Here is a 24,257-nt window from a genome sequence, read left to right as displayed (position 1 = left end):
TGAGTAAGTTCTCACTAGGAAACCTCTGTGGGTCTCCACAGCACTGCTAGGGAGGCGCTCTGCCACTGGCTACATCTAAGCCCTTGGTTTTGTGAGACAGCATCTCACTATGTAGTTCAGGCTGGCTTTTGACTTGCCATGTAGCCTAGGCTGGCCTCAAACTCATGCTCCTCTGCCTCAGACTCCTGAGTGTTAGGACTGCATATATGTACCACTACACTACTGTGGCATCTAAAACTCCAAAGCATTATATATAAAAGAAACGTAGGATTCTGAAAGGTGAAAGTTCACAAAGACAAATGGACTAGTGACCTTGGCGAAAGAGCAACCCAACAGTGAATTTCCTTGCCTCATATATCACAGATCTAGTCCCAAAGAAGCTGATGGCCCAGAAATACAGTAACATACTCACACACTCTAAATAATTTTCAGCCTGCTCTTCTTAGCCAAAAAACTAGCAAAAGGCTAGCCTAACAAAACATAAACTTAAAAAAACAAAACAACAAAACAGTCTCATGACACTAAACACAGCATAAATAAATAGCTAGAGCTCAGACCAGACACACACACACACACACACACACACACACACACACACACACACACACCTGCTAGGGCTCACTTGCACATGATAGGAAGAGCCAGTTAGAGAGTCTAGACTCCCATGTGTAGTGATATTTTATTTGTATTGAAATGTGATTTTATTTGTATGTCAATAAAGTTGCCTTGGGGTCAGAGCAAGCCTTAGCAGAAGCTGGGCAGTAGTGGTGCACTCCTTTAATCCCAGCACTTGGGAGGCAGAGCTAGGTAGATCTCTGTGTGTTCAAGGACACAGCCAGCATGGCAGACACGCGCCTTTAATCTCAATACCAACCATAGAAGACCTGGAGGTCTGTACAAACAGGCAGTGACAAGGAGGTCATGTGGCTGGGTTTACAACCAATGAGAAAACAGAACAGAAAATCTATAAAAAGATAGGACACACAGAGGTAGCTCTCTTGCGGAGAGGAAGAAGAGCAGAAGCAGTGAAGGGTAAGGTTTTCCGCTCTTGCTCTGACCTCATGGTTTTTAACTCTGCAACTGTTTCTGTGTTTCTTATTTAACAAGCCGGTTACATCTACACCCATGGTTACCAGGCTATTACACAACACCAGCTCCCCTGTTGAGGAATCATCAGTGACAAGAACTGTAGCGTCTCTTCTTCCAGGAAGGAGCTGGTGACACCACGTGGGAAGCCTGCACTGCTGGGGAGGCCCTCTGCCACCGGCTACATCTAAGCCCTTGGCTTTCTGAAGTAGGTCTCTGTGCCTTTGTTTCCCCATCTACAAAGCAAGGATTCTTACACATTTATCTCCGAAGGGACATAAAAACAAAATAAGATATAAACGGTACTTTTATAGCCTTTACGCAAGGACATGTGAAATTGAACCCACAAAATCCATAAAATTCGAGGGGTGATGGTCTCCAAAGCATGACGGAAAGGTGGTTTGGGCTTATACACATACTTCCCTATATTTCTCCTAAGTAAGTTTCCATAATTCAACTATGGCTAGCCTTTCACAAGCTTTCCCTATATGCTGTATGTTATAGACCTACCTCTACAGTATATACCTCCTTGACCTACCCGACCTTCCATAGTCAGGTCCCTTCCCTACTGAGGTGGTAGCAGAGGAAGTGTAGTGGGAAATTAGAACTTCCTGTGAGGACAAAGGGGAACCTAAACTCTTAACCCCAGATAGCAGTAATAAGGCAACTGCCCCAGCTGGTGTGGACGTGCAATCACAGGAAACCTGCTGAAACATGGTTTAAATACTCCAAAGCTTTCTTGTAATACCCTAAATACCCCCAATCAATTGAGTACCACCGAAACCAAGACCTAGGAAAAAACCTGGAACTGAATGGACATCATCAAGACGGCGGATGTTAGAATTGCCTGACAAACACTGCAAAAGCATTCGGCAAACCACGACACACCAAAACAAACCAAAGCAAAACAGCATGGCAAAGATACACAAAAGCTAAGCAAAGAAACAAGACAAAGGAAACCTCAGAAGTGAAAAGTAGTTTGAAAACACAACAGCCCCATGAAGAACTGAAGAGACAGGGGACTACATCAACAGGAAGGAGTAAGTGTCATCACCTCGTGTGACCAAGAGTGTGTTTGGTATTTCCTCAGCACGGTGATCGAGAGGCGGCTTATGGGAGGGAGGATTTACTTTAGTTCACAGTCCATCCTGGCAGGGAAGGTATGGTGGAGGCCATGGCAACAGAACCCTGGGACTCCTCACTTCCGGGATTGGACCAGGAAGTAGAGAATGGGAAATGCTGGAGTTCACCTGGCTTTTTCCTTTTTCCCTTTTTAATGCAGACTCAGAGCCTAGGCTGGTGTCACCACATTCAGGGTGTGACTTTCCTCCTTAATTAATCCTCTAGGGAAAGACCCTCACAGAAAAACTCCCAGGTGAGCTTCATTAATGCCCTGGTATTCACAGCAGCAAAAATCAAAATTAACCAACATTGAAGAGAGAAAAACAGCTGAGAAAATTGAACAGAGCACTACGGACCTTTTGTAGAAAAAGAAGCAAGCCGATACCTCATGGACTTGGAATAATCGAGGAGAAGACAAGCTAAAACTACATGTGAGGAAGTAACTGAGGCGACCCCAGTTTTGGTAAAAGACATAACCTACAGGGGCTGGAGAAATGGCTAAGAGGTTAAGAGCACAGTCTGCTCTTCCAGAGGTCCTGAGTTCAATTCCATGGTGGCTCACAACCATCTGCAATGAGATCTGGTGCCCTATTCTGGCATGCAGAATATTGTATACATAATAAATAAATAAATCTTTTAAAAAAGATATAACCTACAGATTAAAACTAACTAAACTCCAAACAAGAGAATTCTAAGGGCACCCAAGGCATATCACTAATTACTAAAGGCTAAAACAAAGAAAATATCTTGAAACAGTGACAGTAATGACATTTGATCTCAAAGAAAAAACAACTTGAATAGCACAGATTTCTCTCTAGGAAGAAGGGGAACCAAAAGGAAGAAGTGCAGTAACTTCAAATGCTCAAAGAAAAGAGCTGTCAACCGTAATCCCACAGTCGCTGATCAGTCAATGAGCAAACGAGTGGATAAAGAAAATGTAGAAATGTGTGACAGAGGAGCTTTCCTCGGCCCTACGGGAAGAATAAAACTGTATCATTTGCAGGAAACTGAGTGGGGCTGGAGAATTACAATACAAAAAATAAGCCAGACTCAGACAAGCATGGTTTTCTCAAATGGAAGTCTCATGTCATGTGTATTCCACTAAAAATAAACAAAGTAGAGAAAAGGGATTGTGGAGAGAGTTAAGGTTCTTTCCGCCAAGGCTGACAACCTAACCTGGATCCCTGAGACCCACACAATGGAAGGAGAGGGTCAACTACTGAAAGTTGTTCTCTGACTTCCACAGGTGTGCCATGTATGGAGAACACAGTTACATGCTCTCCCCCCTACACAAACACACACACACACACACACACACACACACACACACACACACACACACACACACACATTTTTTAAAAGATTTATGGAGAAAAGCTAGAATGATGGCTAAATGGTGCTCTTACAGAGGACCTAAGTCTGATCCCCAGCACCTAATAACAGCTCAAGCCAACCACCTGTAACTCCAGCTTCTGGCCTCCCTGGCATGCTCATAGTGACATACACATGTACGGGAAAAATGCTCATACACAGCCATCATGGTGGCTCACTCTTCTAATCCCAGCACTAGGGAGGCAGATCTCTGAGTTCAAGGCCAACCTAGTAGTGTACAAATTGAGTTCCAGGATAGCCAAGCAGTTACACAGAGAAACCATGTCTTGAAAAGTAAAAGCAAAACACAGCAGGGCAGCGGTGGCGTACACCTTTAATCCCAGCACTCGGGAGGCAGAGCCAAGCAGATCTCTGTGAGTTTGAGGACAGCCTGGTCTACCAAGTGAGTTCCAGGACAGGCACCAAAACTACACAGAGAAACCCTGTCTCAAAAAAACAAAACGAAACAAACAAAAAAACTCATGCACATAAATTAAAGATAATTTTTAAAGAAGATTTATGGAAAATTCAAAATACTCTTTAAATTTTATTTTTAAGGGCTGGGGAGATGACTCAGCAGTTAAGAGTGCTGATTGCTCTCCCAGAGGTCCTGAGTTCAATTCCCAGCAGTCACATGGTGGCTCATAGCCATCTAAAATGGGGTCTGATGCCCTCTTCTGGCATGCAGGCTTACATGCGGGCAGAGCACTCAGAACTCAAATAAAAAATAAATAATTTTTAAGTGTAAGCTGGAGTTACAGGTGGTTGCGAGATGCTCTGAAGGTCCAGGGAATGCATGCTATGGCACAGAGGACAACCTGTGGGAATGACTTCTCTCCTTCCTCCATGTGGGACCAGACATCAAACTCAGGTGGTCAGGCACGGCAGGAGGCACCTTACCCACTGAGCCCTTCTCTCCAGCCCTCAAAATAGTCTTAGATGAAAGAAAACTATGTATGACATGCGGGTGACTGGAAAGTTGAAGGAACTATTTGGGAAGAGGGAGGAATCTGATAGGCAGGCTCATAGGGGGCGAATGTGGTTTCTGCAGGCTGTGAATATGTGTGGTTCCCATTGGATAATAAATACAGCGGTTTGGGCCTGTGGCAAGAAAGCTTATAGCCAGAGATACAGAGGGAAGAAGGGCAGAGTAGGAAGAGACGCCAAAGAGGCAACAAGATGCCAGCAGACCGGTAACGCCACGGCCATGTGGCAACATAGAGATAGGAACAGGTTAATTTAAGATGAAAGAGCTAGCTAGTCAGAAGCTGAAACCATAGACCGTACAGTTCGTAATTAATACAAGCCCCAAAGTGATTATTTTGTAAGCGTCTGCGGGACCTGGGGGCCTGGCAGGACTGAGAAACATTCCAGCTACAAAGTACCTGATACATTTAAATGAGAGCATCATTAGGAAACATACCACCTTCTGCCATGAACGTTCACTAATGCAAAGAAGAATGAAGAGAATAACGGTAGTAGAGTGGCCGCGGACGGGAGCTCCGGTGGGGACACTGGCTACTTATAATTTCATGAGTTAGCTGAGGCTCACAGGATACAGAGTTTTGGAGATGAATGGTGATGGTGTTTGCACTACATTATAATATATTTAATATCACTGAGCTGGACTTTCACAAATGGTTAAGATAGCCTGCCTAGGATCGGGCTCATTCCATCATGGAGTGGGGAGCAGTTCACAAGACCTCACCTTTTGAAGATCCATAAGAAGTTAGTGGTTGCTGCAGGGACAGACATGTTCTTCAGTGGTGTGGCCACTGTTCGGGTACCCATGTTCCTGTGAATAACCCCTCACCCATGCTCCTGAAAACACCCCTAATAAGTGTTTTCAATAAAATGTTCACTGGCAGACATATTCTGAAGCTAAAAAAAAAGTTCTCTAAACAAAAGGAAACTATACTAAAAGAAACCATGGAACATTATAAAAAGGAGGTAGCATGGTTAGTGTGATGGCTAATCTCAACTGTCCATTTTATAAGATCCAGGCTTGCTGGGGAGATGGGCCTCTGGGCATTATCTTCATTGGGGTTAAGTGAGGCAGAAAGAGCCACCCACCTACTATGGTTGGCACCATTCCCTAGGTGGGTCTGGGATGCTATAAAAAAGGAGAGAGCTCTGAGCACAGGCATCTGCTGCTCTTCCTCCTGACTGCACATGCTCTGTGACCAGCCATTCCAGGGTCCCCGGCTTTGACTTCCCCCAGAATGGCCTTATAAACTGACACAAAATAAACCTTCTTTTCCTCGGGCTGCCTTTGCCAGAGCGTTTTATCTTAGAGAGAAGAGCAGAAACTATAACAGTGAGAGGGAAAAAGTCAAATACAAATTTTCAAAATTATTTTGAAATTTTCTCTCAAATTTCCTAAATTACTATATTAGTGGAAGCAAAATAATTAACAATAATATTTGCTTTGGTGCAGATCCTCATGCTTGATCCCAAACTCACCAGTGGTCAGAGAGAACACTTTGGGGAAGTGATTAAATCATGGGTGCTCTGACCCCATCATCGGGTTAATCCATTGATGAGTTCGTTGATGGGCTATTGAAAGAGAGTAGGAACTTAGGAGGTGGGGCCTGCTTGAAGGCAGTGGGTCCTCAGGGGCTGTATCTTGTCCCTAGACCCTTCCTCATGGTCTCCTGCTTCCCAGACAGCTCTGTTCTACCACCCACCCTGCACCATGATGTTTAGCCTCCCTTTAGGACCAAGCAACCATACACAGAAGCCTCTGGAACTGTGAACCAAAACAAACCTTCCCGCCAAATTTTAAGTTGTTTTCTCTGATGTTTTTGCCACAACAAAAAGTGGGTGAACACAATCAACAGTCTGTGTATAGTACAGGAAACAATCAAGACATGTAGATTTTCTTTAGACGTCATTCACTTTAATGTGAGGAAAGTTGCCCCAGATTTCTACACACACACACACACACACACACACACACACACACACACACACACACACACTCCTCAGCACTATTTCAGCACTCTACATCAACATTCCCTCCTGACCAAATGCTTTGATGTGGTTTCCTCAAAGAATCAGTGCAAGCAGAGGAACAGACTTTCTACACTTTATTACAGCCACACACGCTACAGATGTAGCAGTGTGTATGTATCTAAAAGAAGATGTTGTATGGAGCACTAACAGATTCATGAAAAGTTAGGATGGAAACTATAACAACTTCTTCCTAGCTTGCTAGGGATTGTTAATAAGTCACTTAAATGAAAGGGGGCTCTTATAATTCCTAGATATCTTAAAACACAAAAGGGTCATTCAGTAAAATGAGCAACAATCAAGGTTCAGAATTGCTATGGGGTAGAAAGTTCAAATGCAAGATAAATAGGATATGTATGTGTGTACATGTGTGCCTGCATGTATGTATGTTTGTGTCTCTATGTGTACATATGTGTGTGCCTGTGTGTGTACACCTGTGTGAGTGTGTGTGTGTGTACATTTGTATGTGTGCATTTGTGTATCGCATGCTTTTGCATCACATCCTAAAATATTTTAGTGAGCTGGTTTTATTTTTCCAGGTGTCATGCTAACTATTCCAGTAGAGATGAACAAACATCTACTCACCCCAATCAGGTACCAACAGACCGAAAGTACCAAAAGACCACTCAAGTCCACCTTGGTGGACTAATGAGTTCGACTGTGGATATTTATATGATCAAGGGTGAAGGGTCACTAAAAGCATAGACAACTTATAGGTAGCTTCACCGCACAAGAAAAGTCTGCCCTACCCAGAGCTGTTGTCCACCCATGTCCTTGTTGAAGGCATGGCCTTATGAGGCCCCTTATCCTGCTTGTGACCACTCATTTGCTGCCCTGTGAATCTCCCTCTCCTGCAGAACACAATGTTACTGGGTCCAGTCTTGCTAGGGGTGTTGGTAGCCACAGATACTCTGATGTAGAAGGCAATAGCCACGCCATGCCCAGAGGACAGAGTTCTACTCCAGCTCACCAGAAAGAGCACTGCTGCACCCACACTCTCCCATTTCAAGCTTCCCAAGGCCTTAACAGGAAAGAAAGCCAAGTGTTTTCCTTAACAGCACACTGATAAATGACATCATTGAAATATCATTTGAGTAGGAGCATGTTCATGCGCACAATTTCTGATAATGCCACTATTACAAAAACAGCAGCAGCAAGTGTGACTCACATCCATGGTTTTCTTGAATTGAGAATTCTTTTGTTTGTGGGCAGCATCCATTATAGTTTCTGTCTGTGGAGAGAATACAAACACTGTCAATAAAAACTGGAAGTGACCGATACCAACAGCTTGTCTTGAGGACTAAGTGTTCAGTGTACATTATTCAATTTAGTTTTCATGTCACCCAGAAGCCAAATGTGCTATCTATTGTCCCCTCATGACAAATAAGGACAGCACAGATAGAGACTAAACTCCTGCTCAAGAAGTCACAACTGGTTAAACACGTTGTATGTTATTTAGCCTGGGCACTCACACACCAGGTCCTGAAGGCTCAAAACATCACCAGGGACTCACTGATCACCACGGAGTGCTTTCTTTGGTGAATCAAGAATCAAAAGACTTTGGTTTCAAGAAGGAATTTTAAACTTTTGTTAAAATACCATTTGTATTTTAAAAGTGACTTTATTCTGGAAGCTATGTCAGCAAAGGCAAATGAGGAACTCCACCTCCACTTCTGTGGCCCATCGATGACATACGCTTTACAAGTTGCCAGGGAAAGAAGGATGTGTCTGCAGCAGTGCTAACAGAAACTGCTCTACGATCCACTGCCTCATCTAAACCAGCAAGGTAAACCACGTAGTTCCCTTGAGCACAATTTCTTCATTGGATTGCCATGGTGGTACTTTTATTAGTCAAAACTATGCTGCTTATAATAAATATCTGCCTCTTAGACACAATTTTTCTGGCTCCCATTTATCTAGCACTTCTGTGTGAAGCCGTTCCATGACCATAGTAGCATTTCTGTATGAGTACTGCATCTCCACTTTCATGATGGCAATGAACTTCATGAGCCCAGAGAAACAAAGTCAGTGTGGTGGTTTGGATGAGGATGGCCCCCAGAGGCTCATATATTTGATTGCTTGGTCTCTCGTTTGTGGAACTGTTTGGGGAAGGATTAGGAAATGTGGCCTTGTTTGGAGGAGGTGTGTCACTGGGAGTGGCATTTGAACCCATGCTGTTCCCAGCCAGCTTTCTCTCTGCCTCCTAGTTATTGTCTCAACACTAAGCATTCAGCTACTGCTCCAGTGCCATGCCTGTCTGCCGCCATGTTCCCTGCCATGAGGTCATGGATCACCCTCTAGAACTGTAAACAACGATAAACTTTTTCTTCTATGAGTCACTTAGTTCACCGTGTCTACACCGCAGCAGAAAGCTGAAACTTGCACCAATGAGCCTATTTATTTCTTACTGAAGATGAAATTCAAATGCAGCTCCTACTGGATACATAAAGAATTTAAGTTTTTATGTATTACCATACAGAGAAGCATGGATGGATTTTCAGGATATTTGGATGAAATATTTATGGTGGTCTCACTTCAAGTGGGATAAATGAAATTCCCTCATGGGAGCTTCGAAGAACCCAGAATTTTCCTCCTAGCCTTCTGTAAAACAGAGATACCAGGAAGTAGCTGTTTGCCTGCTAATGGAGAAGATAATGCAGACACAGTGACAGGGCTCCAACATGAGTCCCACACGGAGAGACACATGACAGATCCTGGCCACAGCTGCCAGGGAGCTGAAGTCCACACAAATGACTAGCTAATTTTACTCCTTCAGTAATCACAACTGATTTTCCTAGACTACTTGACCAGATCAATTAGCAGTGTTGGCTTTGCTATGGCCCTTTTAGTCCAAATATACACTTTGCTACTTATCCAGTTGATGGTTGCTACTAGTTTATAGTCAATAGCCCAAGATGTCTCCTTATCTCCAAGTTCTGTATAGTCTCTACTTTAGGCCCTTCTCAGGTGCCAAGTGATTCACACTACCTCTTCACTTTCTATCATCCCCCCTCTGCCTTCACAGAAACACAGCATTTGATAGTTGTCAAGATCCTAAAGAGCAGCCATCCCACTCTAAGCAATCCTAGGTACTTTCTGGACCCTGGGGTGACATGCGGTGCTCAAGCCCACTAAGTTAGTGGTGGCACATTGGGTCCATCTCTATCTGCTAAGTAGCTTTGATCTAAGTCTTCTTGTGCCCATGCTCACTCACGGGGTGACCCACTCAGGATGATCTCAGTGAGTCCAAATTCTCTTACATGTGTTTTTGGGAGAGATGCTCTTTTAGCACTCAGGTTTTCTGCTCAGATGTGTTTTATTATTGGTAACACAAAGGATGCAAAAACTCAACCATCTCATCTATTGTGTGGGAGAGAGAAGAGGAAGGGAAAAGGAGAAGAGATCCACATTTGTGGATTTGTGAAGCATTCAAGTAATTCTGGGGAAGATTACTGGGAATGAGATCCACACACCCTCCTCACCCTGCCTACCCCCAGAAATGCCAGGCTTGGTTCTCATTACCTCAGCAGTGGCCTCTAACAGTGGCTTTAGCATATGGATATACTGTGGAATAATCCTCCAGTACACTGAAAAGATTTGTCACTCGAATTGGTTTAATAAAATGCTGATTGGCCAGTAGCCAGAAAGGAAGTATAGGCAGGGTGACCAAACTAAGGATGATGGGAAGGAGAAGGCCAGAGTCAGCAGCCAGATGCAGAAGGAGCAGGAGATTAATGTGCATTGCTAATAAAGAGTATAAATAAGGAATATGAGCTAACTTAAAATATAAGACCTAGGCTGGAGGGATAGCTCAGCCATTAAAGGCTAGGCTCACAACCAAAAATATAAAATGTAAGAGCTAGTTAGTAATAAGCCTGAGCTATTGGCTAATCATTTATATAATTTATATTAAGCCTCTGAGTCAATATTTGGGAAGCAACTGCCGGGTATTTGGGAACAGGTGGGACAGCAAACAGTTTACACAGGTGACTTCTTTCAGGAGGCTTCACCAGCCCCAGGTGAGGTTGTATGTCCCTATTAGGTGTTCAGATGGGAACTTCCTTTCCTTTATGACTGTAGAGGACTCATCATATTTATCCTGATTCTATGTCACATCAGTCTGTCTGGCTATGTTCTGTGTTTAGTGGAAGGAGCATATGTCCATCTTGGTGCTCCTCCCCAAGAAAACACTATTTGCAGAGGTAAGCAGCTGTAAACATCTGCCACCCTCCCACATCTCCTTTGCCCCAGTTTGCTAAAGAAATCAATGATGGAACCAGTAAGATGTCTCAGTAGATAAGGACGCTTGCTGGCAAGCCTGATAACGTGAATTCAATCCCTGGGGTCAACACAGTGGAAGGAGAGAACCGACTCTTACAAGTTGTCCTCTGGTTTTCACACACACACAATGGCATGAACACATCTGCATGCACATACTCACGCACTCACACACGGAGAAGATGAAAATGTAAGTTAAAGCAAGAAAACAAGACTAGAGTGATGATTCGTCAATTAAGAACACTTGTTGCTCCTGAAAGGACCTGGGTTCAATTCCCAGTATCCACATGGTGGCTCATAACATCAGCAACCCTTGTTCAGGGTATCTCTGACACCTCCTTCTAACCTCCACAGGCACCTGACATTCACATGATATGCAGACATATGCAGACAAAACACTCATATATGCAAAATAAAGTTTTATCCATTTGTCTTTTGAGACAGGGTCTCACTATGTAGCCTTGGCTGTCCTGGATCTTACTATGTAGACGAGGCTGGCCTTGAACTCATAGAGATCTGCCTACCTCTGCCTCCCAAGTGCTGGGATTAAAGATTTTTAAAACTTAAAAAAAAAATTATTAAAGGCAGAAAACATTCTACTTAAGAATTTATTATGCTTTTTAAAATAAATCAGTAGTGCCGGGCGGCGGTGGTGCACACCTGTAATCCCAGCACTCGGGAGGCAGAGGCAGGTGGATCTCTGTGAGTTCAAGGCCAGCCTGGTCTACAGAGCTAGTCCAGGACAGGCTCCAAAGCTACAGAGAAACCCTGTCTCAAAAACCAAATAAATGAATAAATCAATCAATCAGTAGCTTACATGTGGAGACACAGCTCAAGACTGTGCTTGCACAGCACAACCGAGGTCCTGCCTGGACTCACCAGGTTGCATAAGAGAAAAAGAAAGAGAAGAAGAAGGAAAAGAAAAGCAAGCAACAGTTCTGTTAATGAGTGTAAATAGCTCAATTTCCAAGAAGTGGAAGACCAGAGCATGCAGTGTGACAATTTAAAAGGGGAAGTTAGCATTGACACATCTTTTTCCCCCCCTAAAGCATGTTCTTTATTAAAAAAAAAAAAAAAAAAAATAGGTACTCAAAGCCACCCCAGAGTGCATTGTGAAACATACAACTACTACTTTCTAAATAAACTTTCTGGCTTTTGGATGTTTTGAAAGTGTCTCCTGCTGAGAAGGGAACTTGAATTGAGTATGTGCTGCTGCTCTGCTGCTCCTCTGACCCCAAACCACTCACTGGGTGTGCGCAATGTTAGCGGGAAAGCTTCAGAGCTAACAGCTCTCCCTGCGAGAGGGCCAGGGCTGCTAAAGACACCCGAGGATGTGAGAAAATGGCCCTTTTTAGTGGAGTCATAGATGCACAGCTTGGTTGACTAAGGTAGTATGCATCTTTTTATTTTTTTAACTATTACACATGAGACACGATAGCTCCTTAACTTTTTAATTATTCTTTTCTTTCCTTCTTTTTTGAGACAAGGCCACATTAAGTAACTCCCACTGGCCTGGAACTCACTGTATAAGCCAGGCTTGGTCTTGAATTTGCAGAGACCTGCCTGCCTCTGCCTCTGGGGTGTTAAAGGCATCTGCCACCTCACTCAGCTTACATTTTTTTTTTTATTGTATGTCTGTGCTTGCCTGTGTGTGATCACATCCATGTGAATGCAGTGCCCATGAGGGCTGGAAGGACCGCATAGCCCTGGAGCTGAGTCACAGGTGGTCATCAGCCATCTCACATGGTGCTGAGAACTGAGCTCAGGTCCTCTACAAGGGCAGTACACACTGCGCAGCCACCTTTCCAACCTCCAAGCTCTTTTGCTGTCATTTCAGCTAGGTGGGGTGGCGCACGCCTCTAATCCCAGCACTCCGGAAGCAGAAGCAGGTGGATCTCCGTGAGTTCCAGTCTGCTCTATGTAGTGAGTTCCAGGACAGCCAGGGCTAGAGAGAGAGACCCTGCCTGAAGAAGTGGTGGGGGAGAGGAGGAGTGAGAGGAGAGGAGAGACAAGAAAATTGTCATTTCAGGGCTAGAAAGATAACTCAGCAGTTGAGAGAACCCAAGTTTGGTTCCCAGTACCCGTGTCAGGTGGCTCACAAATTCCTGTAACTCTAGTTCCACTGGATCCAGTGCCTCCATGGGCAGACACACACACACACACACACACACACACACACACACACACACACTCTCTTAAAAATTTTAACAAAATAACAATTCTTTGTGGAGAGGGAACATGGGAGGGATTGGAGGTGGGTAGCTAAGAGAGGCTAGAGGGAGAGAGGAAGGTGATGCAATTTTATTTCAATTAAAAATAGATTGAAATAAAAGTAAGGGGCTGGAGAGATGGCGCAGTGGTTAAGAGCACTGACTGCTCTTCCGGCAGTCCTGGGTTCAGTTCCCAGCACTCACACAATGGCTCACAACAGTCTGTCAACTCCAGTTTCAAGAGCTTGATACCCTCTTCGGGCTCCACAGGCACCAGGCACACATGTAGTGCACACACATACATGCAGGCACACATGCATACACATAAAATGAAAATTAATACATCTTTAAATAAAAAAGGGGCCCCTCCAGAGCTGCTTTGAAAACAAAACAACTTGAATTTCCCAGGGCCAGTTTCTCTAGCTATAAAATGGGATTATTCCACGACATTATGAACTTCAAGGGAAGTGTGAGTCTTTCCCAGTTCTTCACCCTTCCCCTGTCGCCTAGCTTAGGAGGAGTGTGATCCCGAAGCTCACTAGCTAGGATGTGCTAGGTGCTGTTGATGGGAGTAAAGAGATCTCCAGCCACAGTCTTGTCTGACAGAAACAAGTGTGACAGGGGCAGCAGATGTGAAAAGAAGAGACGTGCACACAGAACCACCGAATCCTGTAAGAATTTTGCCCAGGTGCTTGGTGTCTAAAATCACACGTTCATGCTTATATGGGAAGCACTTTACCAATGGAACTACTTCTCCAGAACTCCTGCAAGTTCTTTCAAAGAAAGACTGACCTGGGGTGCAGGGTATATCTTCCCATATTGAGTCTCCACATGAAGACTCCAATATGTCATTTTTCAGGCCAGAAAAAGGTTATGATTATATTAGGGGTGGGAACCAAGTTGTGCAGGGATTTTGTTGTTGTTGTTGTTGTTGTTGTTTTGGGTGTTGTTGTTTGAGACAGGGTCACACTATGTAGCTCTCACTGTCTGGGAACTCACTATGTAGGTTAGGCTGGCCTCTACCTCAGAGCTCCACCTGCCTCTGCCTCCCTAGTGCTGGGATTAAGTGTGCCACTATGCCCAGCCCAGCACATTGAGCAATTTAGTAATAGGCATACCTGAGGTTTTTCTGCAGAAGAAAGTGATCCTGTGACACATCCATGAAACTAACCTTTTTCCGCTGCAGCTTTTGCTTTTCCCTGAATTCCTCCATCTTCCTGGCCTCTTCTCTTAGCGTATGCGCAAGCTGGATGTGACACTGGGCCACGTTGTCTACTTCTGTAAAAAGAATGTGTAAATAAAACAAGGTCATATGTGTCTAAATTCAAATATACACAATGATTCAAAACTATACATCCAAATCTGGAGCAAGAAACAAAATTAAGAATAATTCTCTTGGTCACCAACACTCATTGAGGTCCTTCTTGTGCCCAACCAAGACCAAAGTTAAGTCAGGTGGGTTTTGTTGTTGTTGTTTTGGGGGGGGGGGGATTTGGGTTTTTTTGTTTTGTTTTTGTTTTTTTGGGTTTTTTTTTTGTTTTTTTTTTGAGACAGTGTTTCTCTGTGTAGCCCTGGGCTCTCTTAAACTCAAAGATCCACCTGCTTCTGCCTCCCAAGTGCTGGAATTAAAGGTGTGCGCCACCATCACCAGCTCAAAGCTAAGTCTTTAGCTTAGCCTCTAGCCACTGTTATTAACCCAGTTGTATGCCCTGGCCTGGGGGATGGGGAGGGTGCAGCCAAGGTTACAGTCAACAACCTTATATCCTGAGATGAGTGTTAGCTTTAATTGTCAACTTGGCACAACCTTGGAAAGAAAGTCTCAATGAGGGTTCGCCTGTGGGCATGTCTGCAGGTGGTTGTCAACATAATTGATGTGGAAGAGATCCAATCTACTGTGGGTAGCACCATTCCCCAGTCAGGGGACCCTGAACATAAGTGGAGAAATCAGCTGAACACAAGCAGACAAACCAGTGAGAATGCATGTAATAATCATTACTCTCTGTCCTTGCCTATAGGTGTGATGACTTCCTTCCTATGATAGGCCGTGACTGGAATTATAAGCTGAATATAAATTCTTTCTTCCTAATTTCTTTTGTCAATATTTTATCATAGCAAGAGAAATAGAACTAGAGTGCTACTAAGATCATCACAATTTCAAATTTGATTCTTGGGGCTGGAGAGATGGCTCAGAGGTTAATAACTGGCTTCTCTTCCCAGCACCCACATGGCAGCTCACAACTGTCTATAACTCCAGTTCCAGGGGATCTGACACCCTCACCCAGTCATACATGCAAGCAAAACATCAATGCACACAAAAAATGAAAAAGAATCATCAAGTTTGATTCTCTACCTCTTTGCATGATCTCTGGGTGCTTTCTATCTCTGGCCTCTCATGAGCTTAAACATTTATCAAGTGTTCGTGCAATGTTTTGACCTTTGAAGGTTATTTGTCTTTATAACAGAAAGGAAAGAAAGAAAAAAAAAATTTGTATTTTGCTCAAATTAGGCTGGGTGTGGTTTGTGCACACCTTTAATCTCAGCATTTGGGAGGCAGAGGCAGAAGGGAAGCCAGCTTTATCTCCATGGTGAGTTCCAGGACAGCCAGGGCTACCTAGAGAGAAAGTGTCTCCAAAAAATAAAAAATTAAAAAAAAAAAAACATAAAACATGCTGTTAAAACTAGAAAGGCTGACCTAAGAAACCTTTAATTTTTTTTAATCTTGTGTGCATGTATGTGCATTTTCCTGTATGAGTCAGGAACGCACGTGTCGTGGCACACATGTAGAGGTCAGAGGACACTCCTGAGTGGCAGCTCTCACCTTCCACCTTGTTTGAGACAGGTTCTCCTTCCAGTTTTCCCCCTCTGCACACCAAGCTAGTGAGTCTGAGAATTCTCCTGCTTCCGCCTGGGATGACAGATGGGCACTACCATGTCTGGTTTTTATCTGTGCTCCTGGGATATGAACTCAGGTCCTGACACTTGCAGTCCTCCAGCTCTTTAAAAAAACAACTTTAACGTGTTAATGGAGCTCAGGCTCCTCCTGTCTCGGCCTCCTGAGAGCTCCGATTACCAGCATGTGCTCCCACGACAGAGAGAATGCACTGTTTTTGAGGGAGATGGAAGACAAGCAAGAGTGAAAAGGTAGACTGCTGGGGCGAGCTGAGCTTTGCTGACGCTCTTTGCTCCAGCACACTTGGCTCCTCCGTGTATTGTAAATAAGGAACATGGAAAGACACTGCATCTCCACGGAGAAGCAGATCTGCCACTGAACTCAAGAGAAAAGAAGACACTGTCAGTGCAGAAGTTGAGAGGAATATTTATTTATGTACCTTGTACACCTGTAGTGTATAATACATATGAAATGTTGACTCGTATTGCTGCTTTTGTGATTCCTGCCCAAGGAAGATTGTGAAAACTGATCTCTCTCTGCCTTTAGTGGACCATAAAGGAATTCTTTTTATGTTTTGTTTTGTTTTATTTTTCGAGACAGGGTTTCTTTGTGTTCTTTATCTTGTCTGGTAATGGGTCAAAGGACCCAGTTCCCTCCAGAGGAGTCTTACCCCATGCCCTGAAGGTAGACATGGTACTCCAGAGGCCAGGAAGACTCTGAAGCTCCCAACTGGCTTTCCCACTCAGTCTGTTAACAAGCGTGCCTATCCAATGAGGTCTCCATAAAAATCAAAACAGACACGGCTTTGAGCTTCCTAATAGCCAAGCGTGCGGTGATTACTGGGTGTTGCTCCTCCCAACAGAATGGCGTGGTTGAAGCCTGCTGAGCCCATTCCTGCACAGTGTGCTCAGAAAGAGCATAAAAGTTCCTCAGGCCCCCTCCCACTTCCGCCCCCTCACCTTAACCCATTTCCTTTGCAATATCCTTTATTACAAACCAGCAAGGGTACTTCTTTCCCTAAGTTCTGGTAGCTACTGGGGTAAATGATCTTCAGCCTGTTGGTGGGCACAGGTAGGAGCCTTGGGACAGGTAATTCTAGTGGGAACTGGACCTTCAGAGTACAGGATCTGATTACCTCCAGGATGATAGTATGACAACTGAGTGGGACTAGAGGACACTGGCTAGCTTCTACTGCAGAAGGGATTGCTTAGTTGCTATGGGGGGAAATCCTCTCATGTGATGGGTCAGAAGTCTCCTGTGTGAGGACACAGTCATACTGTAGTATGACAGGAAGCAGATAACAGGGATTCTGACGGAAGAGCACTCCACCAGCTACAGAAACACTTCAAGCATCAGTCATACACACTGTGCAATTTGACACCCTTCACCTGGAAATCCCCTACAAGGAAGGACAGAAAGCCCCGTAAGCAGAAACCCTGAGGAACGCTGAGCTGGGCAGGACTCCCTGAAGAGTAATGTGACAGGTCTCACCCCAGACCTCCCAGGTCCTGATTGTCTTCACGTTACTGTAACTAGTAAAAATCTGCTGGTGTAATCCCAGGTCAGATTCACAACCAAACTAAGACAACATCAATGGACATGCCAAAGTGGGTGAGAAAAGCCCATGATGCCTGACACACTCTGGACTAGAGAAAGATCACTGGTGTCCATTGAAAGAGCAGGTCTGGGGAGGAGTAGGTGGGACCATGTGCCAGATTACAATAGGAGGAAAGAATGACCAGGTAACAAGTTCTTTGAAGACTGTCATAATTAAAATGTCTTGTAGAGCTGGGGCCATCGGGTAAAATCCTGGCCAAGCAAGTCTGACGACTTCAGTTAGATTCCTAGAACCATGAAAAAAGCCGGATGTGTGCCATATATCTAAGATCTAGTAGTCCCAGAGAGATGGGAGGCACTGATTGGAGAAAGTCCCAGAATCTTGGGGGTCAGCTAGCCTGGAGTAGGGCTGTACAGAAAAAAACAAGAGAGATCCTGCTTCAACAAGGCTAAAGGTGAAGATCCCCCAAAGTGGTGCTCTGACCTCTACACTCACACACCCTTACACACACAAATACACATGCTAAAAAATAAAGATTTCTTCTGCATAAAAATGATTTTTAAAATGTCTGGAAATCTGGGAGAAATGGCAAGACAGTTACAATGTTGCCCCAGTGACTGAAGTCTGGCAGTATTATCTCTGGGAAGCGAAAAGCCACACAAAAACATATGAGGGGCCGGGTAAGTCTGTCAGAATCAGGTAGGGTACAGACAAGCACTCATATAACGATATCTCTGAGTTAAAGACAATACAGGACAGAATGTATTTGCATGTTGTTACTCTTGTTTGGAACTTAAGAGCACACAGAATCTCAAGCCCTACTCCAAACTTCTTGAGTCAGAAACTCAGACGGGCCCATGAATCTGTGCTAGCCACAATTATCCAAGTGACAGGTCGATATGAAGAGTCTAGCTCATTTCTACTCTGCAGAGCTATTTCTCACCTTATGGTTGTGTTAAATCTTTTTACCCAATGTTAAACTACTGTTCAAAATAGAACTCACCTTAGAAGAAAGACACAGAGCCTACCAATGATTACACTAGGGACTGGAGTGATGGCTGAGCAGTACTGGCTACTCTTCCAGAGGACCCATATTCAATTCCCAGCACCCACATATTGACAGCCCCTGTAACTCCAGTTCAAGGGGATCTGATGCCCTCTTCTGGCCTCTGTGGGCACCAGGTACACACATAGTACACAGACATACATGCAGGCAAAACACCCATACATATAAAATAAAATAAAATTTTAAATAATTTACTTACGTTGCTTGAAGACCTCAAGGGCTCTCTTCAAGGTACTGAAAAACAAGTACATAATACAATTTCAGTTCTGGAAATCAGCTATCTAATTTTATTGCAATGTTTTCACATGCCTCTCTTTGCCACATCTTAACCTGGGGGCTCCAGATTCACATTTGCCCTTGAGCCTCAGAAAACAGTAAAAGACCAAAACCTCTTCAGACCGACCTCCTTAATCCCTGGCATAAACAGTTCTGCACTGTCTGCCCTGGGTAGAGCAAAGTGTAAAAACTCTGCATTTTATCTTCCCCAGTGATAATATAGGAATCTGATCCCTTTCTCACAAGAACATGCTGTCATTTGAATATGAAAATGAAGCAATTGAAGAGAGAGCTCCAATCCTAGTGTGCACTTCCGGTGAGTGTCTGGGGGTGTGTGGGTGGGTGACCAAATTGAGACAGCATCTCACATAGACAGGCTTGCTATGCAGCTGAAGCCAGCCTTAAAGTCCTCACTCTCCTGCCTCCACTTTCCAAGTGCTAGGATTACAGGCATTCACCACCATGTCCCTGCTCAAACCCTGGCTCTCAACTGACTCCTTCTCCAGAAAGTCATCACATACTTTTTTTTTTTTTCTGAGATTGAGTCTCTGTAGCTCTGGCTGTCCTGTAACTCACCTTGTAGACCAGACTGACCTCGAACTCAGAGAGATCCACCTGCCTCTGATTCCCAAGTGCTGAGATTAAAGGCGTGCGCCACTACACTCAGCTTATACTTACTGACCAGAAACTATAGGTCAAGCTTATTCCTTTCTTTTAGTTGAAAAATAAAATTGTACATATTTACCACGTGCAATGTGATATTTTGAAATCTGTATGCATTGCGGAATGGATCAATAATGTAATTAGTATATCCATTACCTCACATCCTTACCACTGTTTTTGGAGTGGTACACTTACAATCTACGTTCAATTCTTTTTTTAATTTATTTTTTATTTTTTTAATACTATTAAGAAATTTTCTACTCACTCCACATGCAGTCCACAGATCCCCCCTCCTCCCTCCTCCCAACCCCCAGCCCTCCTTCCCAAGCCACCCCGCAATCCCCACATCCCCCAAATCAAGGTCCTTTTTAAGAATAATGCATTGCCATTAACTACAATCACAGTGCTGTATAATATTTCTCTTGAATTTATTTCTTCTAACTAAACCCTTAACACTTTTTTCTTTTCCGTTTTCATGCATGTTGTACGTGTGTATGAACATGCATGTCTCCACATGTGTGGGCGTACACACATGTGCATGTAAAGACCCAAGGTTGAAGTTGATGCTAAGAATCATCCTCTATCAGTCTTCTATGCATTCTCTGAGGCAGGGTCTCTCAATCAAACCCAGAGCTCACCGACATGGCTAGCCATGCTATCCAGTTAACTCTGGGGATCCCCTGACTCTACCTTCTAAGGTTGGAATTACAGGCAGGCTTCCATGATCATCCAGCATTGACATCGGTTCTGGGGAACTGAAATACAGCCATCACGCTTGTGCAGAACGTGCTTCAACCATGGAGCCATCTCCCAGTTCTGAAATCGTCTTTACTAATGTCTCCCTCCAGCATGGAAGATTTCATTCCTATCTGTTCCTTTTTCAAAATTTCTAGGACATTTCTAAAAATCTCCCCACTTAAGCTTTTAATTCACTCTTTTATAAACATAGTCTGTATAATTGAGGTTTTTTTTAGATCTGTTCATTATTAAAAATCTATGTATATCTAAGTCTGCGATCTAGTGCATTGTTGAATTGTAGTCACAGTAACCTTTGTGTGTGTGCACATGTATGTGCCTGTGTATGTTCTTGTGTGTGTGTGTGACTCTGTGTGTGTGTGTGTGTGTGTGAGAGAGAGAGAGAGAGAGAGAGAGAGAGAGAGAGAGAGAGAGAGAATGTGTGTGCATTATGAACTAAATAAATGCTCAACTGCAGTATGTTTCTTCAGCAAGGGTCTGTACTGAAAAAATAGTGGTAACTTGGAACCACAAATCCTGTGTCCTGTTAAGATCTATGAAAAGACACAGACTTTTCACAACTGGAAAAAAGGAAAAAAATATTAATTCTTTTAATCTTACATACTGTAGATGCCACTCAATTATGCTGAAACAATGGGGCACTGGGCAGTGAGCCAGCGTAGGACTCAGAAAGACACTGGTACCTACTTGATCTCGGACTGTCCACATGGCTTCTTCCTGGAGAGACTCAGCAGATCTTTGCCATATTTCTCTTCAATTGCTGCCCTAGAGGGAACAGAAGAGAAGGTCATGGGTCCTGCAGAGAGTTCTTAGCTAAGACACATAAGACAATGCTCCTGCAGGAAAGCTGTTCATTTACTGTAGATGTAAAGTCACTGTGTAAAATATAAAACCCAGGCTGGGCAGTGGTGGCGCACGCCTGTAATCCCAGCACTCGGGAGGCAGAGGCAGGTGGATCTCTGTGAGTTCTAGGCCAGCCTGGTCTACAGAGCTAGTCCAGGACAGGCTCCAAAGCTACAGAGAAACCCTATCTCGAAAAACCAAAAAAAAAAAAAAAAAAACTTGGTAATTAAAAATTAATTAATTAAAATAAAACCCAAAGCTAAGCATGGTGGTACACACCTATAATCCCAGAACTAGGAGGTAAAGCCAGAAAGGCCAGGAGTCAACATCAGCCTTAGCTACACCGGGAGTTGAGGCCAGTCTAGGATATATGAGACCTTGTTTCAAAAAACAAAAGGAAGGGGCTGGAGAGACAGCTCATGGCTAAGAGCACTTGTTGCTCTTCCAGAAGAACTGTGTTCAGTTGATAGCACACTCATCAGGCAGTTCACAACCACCTGTAACTCCAGAGGATCAGACATTCACATCTGGCCTCCTTGGCACCCATACTTACACATGGCATACAGACACATACACATAAATAAAAATAAGCCTTAAGAAAATATACACACACACATGCATGCGTGCACACACATGCATGCACGCACACATACGCATGTACACATGCACACACAGACACCCCTCAATCACCAGAACCCAGGCCTTAAAATGCTGGGTGAAACAAACATGCAATTCCAGCCCCGGGGAGTGGGAGACAGGGTTCCTGGGTGCACCGGCCAGGCAGCCTACCCTACCCAGGAGGCCTCAAGACAGTGAGAGATACTGTTTCAAAGAAAGAGGGACACAACAGCAGCAGCATGGGGGTACACAGCATTTAACCCCAGCACTCAGGAAGCAGAGGTAGGCAGATCTCTGTTAACTCAAAGCTAGCATGATCTACACAGCAAGTTCCAGAATAGCCAAGGTTATACAGTGAGACTGTCACTAGATAGATAGATAGATAGATAGATAGATAGATAGATAGATGATAGATAGATAGATAGATAGAGAGAGAGAGAGAGATAGATGATAGATAGATAGATAGATAGATGATAGATAGATGATAGATAGATAGAGGATAGAGAGATAGAGAGATAGATAGATAGATAGATAGATAGATAGATAGATAGGTGATAGATGATAGATAGATAGATAGATGATAGATAGATAGATGATAGATAGATAGATAGATAGATAGATAGACGATGAATGGGGTCTGGTGGTGGTGGTCTCCACACATACAAGTGAAAGCTAGTAAACCCACTCACATGGGCTTAGGCACATATGCATACACTACACACACACACACACACACACACACACACACACACACACACACACACACACGAAAAGAACCTCTACCAAATAATTAGAACTAGATGACAAAACAGAATGTATGATGTATAAAATGATCCCAGGTCACACTAGAAATCAGAGAAATACAAATTTAAGTGAATTTTGTAATAAAAATGAAATATTTCAAATAGATTTATGTCATTTATATGTGTCTGTATGTTATTGTATGTGTACAAGCATTTGGGCACCTGCTGCAACCAAAGAGAATATCAGATCCTTCGAAGCTGAAATCCCAGGCAGTCAGGAGCTTCCTGTGTGAACACAGGAAACCAAGTTCTAGCCCTCTACGGGAGCAACACATACTCTAACCACTGAGCCATGTGGTGATATTTTATTTGTGCTTTAATAAATAGATCTTGCCTAGAGATCAGAGCGCAAAGCTAGCCACTAGAGGCCAGGCAGTGGTGGCACACACCTTTAATCCCAGCACTTGGGAAGAGGAAACAGGAAGTGATATAGCTGGGCAGAGAGGAATATATAAGGTGGAGGAGACAGGAGCTCAGCCTCTTTTAGGCTGAAGATTTCATAGAGGTAAGAACTAGTGGCTGGCTGCTCTGCTTCTCTGATCATTCCACATTTACCCCAAATCTGACTCCAGGTTTTTATTATTAAGACCAATCAGGATTTATACTACAGAGCCATCTCTCCTGCTCCAGACCACTGAAGGATGTAGGCTAGTGGTGTGGTATTTACCTGAGAAGGCTCTTGGCTTCATCGCCAGCACCACAAAGTAACAGCTACTTGGGTGATTATTTAAAAAAAAAAATTGTGAGCTATGCCACTGGGCTACATGTCAGCCCTGGACCTTTTCATTTTGGGATAGAGTCATACTCTATAGCCCACGTCAACCTAAATCTTCATATTAACTTCCCAAATAGCTATGACTATGGCCCTGAACCACCAGGCCAGCTTTTATTATCCTAAAAAAATAAACAAAAAGAAAAGCTCTGGGACTTGGAGATAACTCAGTGGTTAAGAGCACATACTGCTCTTCTTGAGGACCAGAGTTCGATTCCCTAGCACCTACATCAGGTGGCTTACAACAACTTGTAACCCCAGCTCCAGGGGATCTCACACCTCTGACCTTTGTGGACACTTACATTCATGTGTACATACTCCCCCCCACACACACATACAGATAATTAAAATAATAAAAATAAATATTTAAATAAAAAGAGAAAAGCACAAAGAAAGCAATAATAAGCTATTCAAATTACATCAACCAAAATTCATTCATTTGGGGACTGTGGTGGTACTATTAAGAGGTGTGGCTTTGTTGGAGGAAGTGTGTCACTTTTGGGGTGGGCTTTGAGGTCTCATATATGCTCAAGCTACTCCCAGTGAGACAGTCTACTTCCTGTTGCCTTTTGATCAAGATATAGCCAGTACTGTGTCTGTCTGCACACCGCCATGCTCCCTGCCATGAAGATAATGGACTAAACTTCTGAAACTGTAAGCCAGCCCTAATTAAATGTTTTCCTTTATAAGAGTTGCCATGGTCATGGTGTCTCTTCACAGCATTAGAAACCCTAAGACAGGGTCTAAGAAGATGATTAGCGAGTAAAGCGCATCACACACAACACATAAAAAGCAGCACATGGCCAAGTATGACAGTACACACCTCTAATCCCAGAGGCAGAGGCAGGAGGAACTCTATGAGCTCAAGGCCAGCCTGGTCTATATAGTGAGTTCTGGAGCAGCAAGGACTGACTATACAGTGAAATCTTGTAT

The 24,257-nt window shown here is 43.7% G+C and overlaps 1 protein-coding gene across 1 annotated transcript in view; it reads right to left on the bottom strand.

Annotated features, from left to right (window-relative positions):
• Pstpip2 (proline-serine-threonine phosphatase interacting protein 2) overlaps positions 1-24,257 on the bottom strand; it is a 92,465-nt gene that overhangs the window by 15,323 nt on the left and 52,885 nt on the right. The window contains exons 3-6 of the mRNA XM_036205327.1: positions 20,976-21,053; positions 18,793-18,827; positions 14,251-14,357; positions 7,760-7,822 (exon numbers count right to left, since the gene is read on the bottom strand). Of these exons, the coding sequence (XP_036061220.1) occupies positions 7,760-7,822; positions 14,251-14,357; positions 18,793-18,827; positions 20,976-21,053 (283 nt within the window). The remainder of the gene's footprint in view (positions 1-7,759; positions 7,823-14,250; positions 14,358-18,792; positions 18,828-20,975; positions 21,054-24,257) is intronic.

Source organism: Onychomys torridus, chromosome 13 (assembly GCF_903995425.1).
Source record: "Onychomys torridus chromosome 13, mOncTor1.1, whole genome shotgun sequence".
NCBI lineage: Eukaryota > Metazoa > Chordata > Mammalia > Rodentia > Cricetidae > Onychomys > Onychomys torridus.
The sequence above is the reverse complement of the archived record's forward strand: the minus strand, read 5'-3'. Positions and strand labels throughout refer to the sequence as shown.